Source organism: Penaeus japonicus, unplaced genomic scaffold, assembly GCF_977035675.1.
Source record: "Penaeus japonicus unplaced genomic scaffold, GWHDUDI00000001_assembly GWHDUDI00000041, whole genome shotgun sequence".
Taxonomy (NCBI): Eukaryota; Metazoa; Arthropoda; class Malacostraca; order Decapoda; family Penaeidae; genus Penaeus; species Penaeus japonicus.
Genome location: NW_028234443.1, coordinates 4,943,845 through 4,948,844, shown reverse-complemented (window position 1 = coordinate 4,948,844; position 5,000 = coordinate 4,943,845). Strand labels below are relative to the sequence as shown.

At 45.1% G+C, this 5,000-nt stretch overlaps 1 protein-coding gene across 1 annotated transcript in view; it reads right to left on the bottom strand.

Annotated features, from left to right (window-relative positions):
* The window catches only part of LOC122246883 (uncharacterized), a 115,029-nt gene that overhangs the window by 61,949 nt on the left and 48,080 nt on the right, over positions 1-5,000 (bottom strand). The window contains 4 exon segments of the mRNA XM_086534326.1: positions 393-585; positions 1,176-1,273; positions 2,823-2,984; positions 4,886-5,000. The exon segment at positions 4,886-5,000 is cut by the window's right edge and continues 8 nt beyond it. Of these exon segments, the coding sequence (XP_086390452.1) occupies positions 393-585; positions 1,176-1,273; positions 2,823-2,984; positions 4,886-5,000 (568 nt within the window).

The window sequence follows — 5,000 nt, the reverse complement described above, 5'->3', positions numbered from 1 at the left end:
TATATATATATATATATATATATATATATACATACATATATATTTTTTTTTTTCGGTGTGTGTATGTGTGTGTGTTTTGCGGTTTTTGTTTTTGTTTTTGTTTTTCTTTGTTTTTTGTAGGTGTTGGTGTGTTTGTTTGTTTGTTTGTTGGAGTAATTGTATTTTTTGTGTTTTTTTCTTGTCTTTGTTTTAGTTTTGAGTGCTGGTTTGTTTGTTTGTTTGTTGTTGGAGTAATTGAATTTTTCTTTTGGTGTTTTGCGAGTTTTTTTGTGAGTGTTAATATGTTTGTTTTGTTTGTTTGTGTATTGTTTTAGTGATTTACTAAAAAATATAATAATAATAATCATGAACATAGAAAAAATAATCCCACTCTCTACCACCATAGAGCTTACTTTGCACCATGACGTCAGTAGTGAGCGAGGAATCAATCCCGGCGTGGCACTCGTAGAAGCCAGAGTCCTCCAGGGTGGCTTCTTGCACCGTCAGGTAAACGTTCATTAGGCCGTCGTCGCGTAGGTAGGTTTCCAGGCTGTACCGCGGCTGCAGGGCGGTTTGCAATTGAACGCCGTTGAACCAGAAGTCGACCTGTTGGGTAGAGAGGGGTAGAGGGATGTTTTAGGAGCTTTGGGTGGGTGGGAAAGAGAGTAGGGGGGGGGGAAGAGAGAAGGGTGGGGAGGGAAAGAGAGAGAGGGAGAGCTAAGGAGAGACAAAAAGAGAGAGTGTGTGTGTGTTTTAATAGCTGAGTGAGAAAGAGAAAAAGAGAGGGAGGGAGAGAGAGAGCTGGGGAGAGACAAAGAGACAAAAAGAGAGAGTGTGTGTGTTTCAATAGCTGAGTGAGAGAGAGAGGGGGGGGGGGGGGGGGGGGGGGGGGGGGGGGGGGGGGGGGGGGGGAGATAGAGAGAGAGAGAGCTAGGGAGAGGCAAAGAAAGAGAGAAAATGCATGTCTTAATAGCTAAGTGAGAGAGAGACGAGAGAGAGAAAGAGAGAGCTAGGGAAAGACAAAGAGAGAGAGTGCATGTCTTAATAGCTGAGTGAGAGAGAGAGAAAGACAGAGAGAGCGAGATAATAATAACAGTAACGATACCAATAGTAATAATGATAATGAAAATAATAACAATGACAATAATGAAAATAACAATATCACTGATAACATCAATTACAAGACGAAGACTAACCGGTCCGATGAAGTTGGCAACAGTACAGAGGACAGTGAAGTTGTCACCCTCCATCACATCTTCCGGTGACATCATTTCCACCACTTCGGCGGGAATGCCTGGAGAGCAGATGCACAGTTTATGTACATATATACGCACGCACATACACACACACACACACACATATGTGTGTGTGTGTGTATACATATATATACATATTTCCATCTCTCTCTCTCTCTCTCTCTCTCTCTCTCTCTCTCTCTCTCTCTCTCTCTCTCTCTCTCTCTCTCTCTCTCTCTCTCTCTCTCTCTCTCTCTTTCACCCTTCTAATCCCACTACTTCCCTCCCATCCACCCTCTCCCATTCTCCCTCTCCTTTCCTTCCACACTCTCCCTCCTTCCTTTCCATCTTCTCTCTTCTATCCTCTCCCTCTCCCTTCCACCCTCTCCCATTCTCCCTTTTTTTCCCTTCCACACTCTCCCTCCTTCCTTTCCATCTTCTATCTTCTATCCTCTCCCTCTCCCTTCCACCCTCTCCCTCCCTCCCTCCCTCTCCCTCCCTCCATCCCTCCCTCCCTCACCCTCCCTCCATCTCTCCCTATCCCTCTCCCCCTCCCTCCCTCCCTCCTTTTCCCTCCCTCCCTCCCTCTCCCTCCCTCTATCTTTCCCTCCCCCTCTCCCCCTCCCTCCCTCCCTCTCCCTCCCTCTCCCTCCCTCCCTATCCCTCCCCCCCCTCTCTCCCTCCCTATTCCTCCCTGCCCTTCCCTCTCCCCCTCCCTCTCCCTCTCCCTCTCCCTCCCTCCCTCCTTCTCCCTCTCCATCCCTCCCTATCCCTCTCCCTCCGTCCCTCCCTCTCTCTCTCCCTATCCCTCTCCCTCTCCTTCCCTCCCTATCCCTCTCCCTCTCCCCCTCCCTCTCCCTCTCCCTCCCTCCATCCCTCCCTCCCTCACCCTCCCTCCATCTCTCCCTATCCCTCTCCCCCTCCCTCCCTCCCTCCCTCCCTCCTTTTCCCTCTCCCTCCCTCTATCTTTCCCTCCCCCTCTCCCCCTCCCTCCCTCCCTCTCCCTCCCTCTCCCTCCCTCCCTATCCCTCTCCCCCCTCTCTCCCTCCCTATTCCTCCCTGCCCTTCCCTCTCCCTCTCCCTCTCCCTCCCTCCCTCCTTCTCCCTCTCCATCCCTCCCTATCCCTCTCCCTCCGTCCCTCCCTCTCTCTCTCCCTATCCCTCTCCCTCTCCTTCCCTCCCTATCCCTCTCCCTCTCCCCCTCCCTCTCCCACTCTCTCTCTCCCTCTCCCTCCCTCTCCCTCTCCCTCCGACTCACGTTCGACTTCCAGGACCATCCCGGCGAGGAAAGATCCCGCGGTAGTCTCCTCCCTCCCTCCCTCTCTCTCCCCCTCCCTTTCCCTCCCTCCCTCCCTCTCCCCTTCCCTCCCTATCCCTCTCCCTCCCTCTCCCTCTCCCTCCCTCCGACTCACGTTCGACTTCCAGGACCATCCCGGCGAGGAAAGATCCCGCGGTAGTCTCCTCCCTCCCTCCATCCCTCCCTCTCCCTCTCCCTCCCTCTCCCTCTCCCTCCCTATTCCTCCCTGCCCTTCCCTCTCCCCCTCCCTCTCCCTCTCCCTCTCCCTCCCTCCCTCCTTCTCCCTCTCCCTCTCCCTCCCTCCGACTCACGTTCGACTTGCAGGACCATCCCGGCGAGGAAGGATCCCGCCTCACTCCTGGCGGCGCAGCGGTAGTCTCCAGCATGGTCGAGTCTCGCGCCCTCGATCTTCAGGAGTCCGTCTGGCCAAGCGTTCACGCCCTCCACGTCAGAGGCCAGCACCCACGTGTCCTCTGTGGTCAAAGGGGGGAGGCATGGGGGGGGGGTTAGGTTACGTATAGGATTATAGGTTTGTTTTGAGGAGGATGTGTTTGTTGGGATTTTTTTTTTTTTTTTTTTTTTTGGGGGGGGTATATTGAAGGTCTTCGTTTTTCATGTATTTTCTATTGTATTTTGATCTATTTTTATGGGGGTATTTTGAGATGGATGTTAAAGGCCTATTTTGTGATATTTGAGGATGTACATTTAAAGACAGAAAAAATATATATATCTAAGTATTCCATCTATCTCCATTACCCTAAAAATAGCAATAAAATGTAAGGGACATGAAATGACAAAAAATGAGAAAAATATGAATGAAAATTAGGTCACCAGATGCATGTAACACAAACACTAAGAGTAACAAAGAAACATGTGATGTCTGTAACATAAAGTCTCCAAATAACAAAGGGGACATGAAATATTTTCTTAACACAAAAACTATGAAGAACAAAGGGAGACTAATCAATAAACAACTAACAAATAACAAGTAAAACAAATTAATAAAACATAAATAACCAGATCAATCATATACAAAGACCCGTAATACAAAATACAAAAATAAAAAATTTCTTCGTGAGTTCATTCTTTCTTAATTATTTTCTTTCAATTATTTTCATTTTTTAAAAGTACTTCCTTTCTTAAGTTCTTCATGTCATTTCGGAATATACTTACGATTCTTTTTCCTTTTTTATGGATCGTTTCTTTCTTCATCTTTGTCTTTCTTCCCTTCTTTCTATCTTTTATCTTCTTCTTCTTCGTCTTTGTCTTTCTTCCCTTCTTTCTATCTTTTATCTTCTTCTTCTTCGTCTTTGTCTTTCTTCCCTTCTTTCTATCTTTTATCTTCTTCGTCTTTGTCTTTCTTTCCTTCTTTCTATCTTTTATCTTCTTCGTCTTTGTCTTTCTTTCCTTCTTTCTATCTTTTATCTTCTTCGTCTTTATCTTTCTTTCCTTCTTTCAATTTTTATCTTCTTCGTCTTTATCTTTCTCTTCTTCTTTCTATCTTTTATCTTCCTCGTCTTTGTCTTTCTTTCCTTCTTTCAATATTTCATCTTCTTCGTCTTCGTCTTTCTTTCCTTCTTTCTATCTTTTATCTTCGTCTTTGTCTTTCTTCCCTTCTTTCTATCTTTTATCTTCTTCGTCTTCGTCTTTCTTTCCTTCTTTCAATCTTTTTATCTTCTTCGTCTTTGCCTTTCTTCCCTTCTTTCTATCTTTCATCTTCTTCGTCTTTGTCTTTCTTTCCTTCTTTTTATCTCTTATCTTCTTCGTCTTTGTCTTTCTTTCCTTCTTGCTATCTTTTATCTTCTTCGTCTTTTTTTTTTCTTCCCTTCTTTCTATCTTTCATCTCTTCGTCTTTGTCTTTCTTTCCTTCTTTCTATCTTTATCTTCTTCGTCTTTGTCTTTCTTCCCTTCTTTCTATCTTTATCTTCTTCGTCTTTGTCTTTCTTTCCTTCTTTCTATCTTTATCTTCCTCGTCTTTGTCTTTCTTTCCGTCTGTCTATCTTTCATTTTCTTCGTCTTTGTCTCTCTTAACTTCTTAGAATATTTTATCTTCTTCGTCTTTGTCTTTCTTTCCTTCTTTCTATATTTTATCTTATTCGTCTTTGACTTTCTTTCCTTCTTTCTATCTTTTATCTTCTTCGTCTTTATCTTTCTTCCCTTCTTTCTATCTTTATCTTCTTCGCCTTTGTCTTTCTTTCCCTCTTCCTATCTTTTACCTTCTTCGTCTTTATCCTTCTTCCCTTCTTTCAGTCTTTCCATCTACTTCGTCTTTGTCTTTCTTTCCTTCTTTCTATCTTTTAATCTATCTTTAATAACTACAACACTTAAAAAAAAAGACCAACGTACAGAAAAAACCCTACGGGAGATATCTTACCAACCAGCTTCTCCCATTGGATGGAAGGAAGTGGGCGGCCGATAGCGTTGCAGGACACTTCCACAGACTGGCCCTCTTCCACTTCCACTTCTGAAGGCAGGGGCTCTCCCAGGGA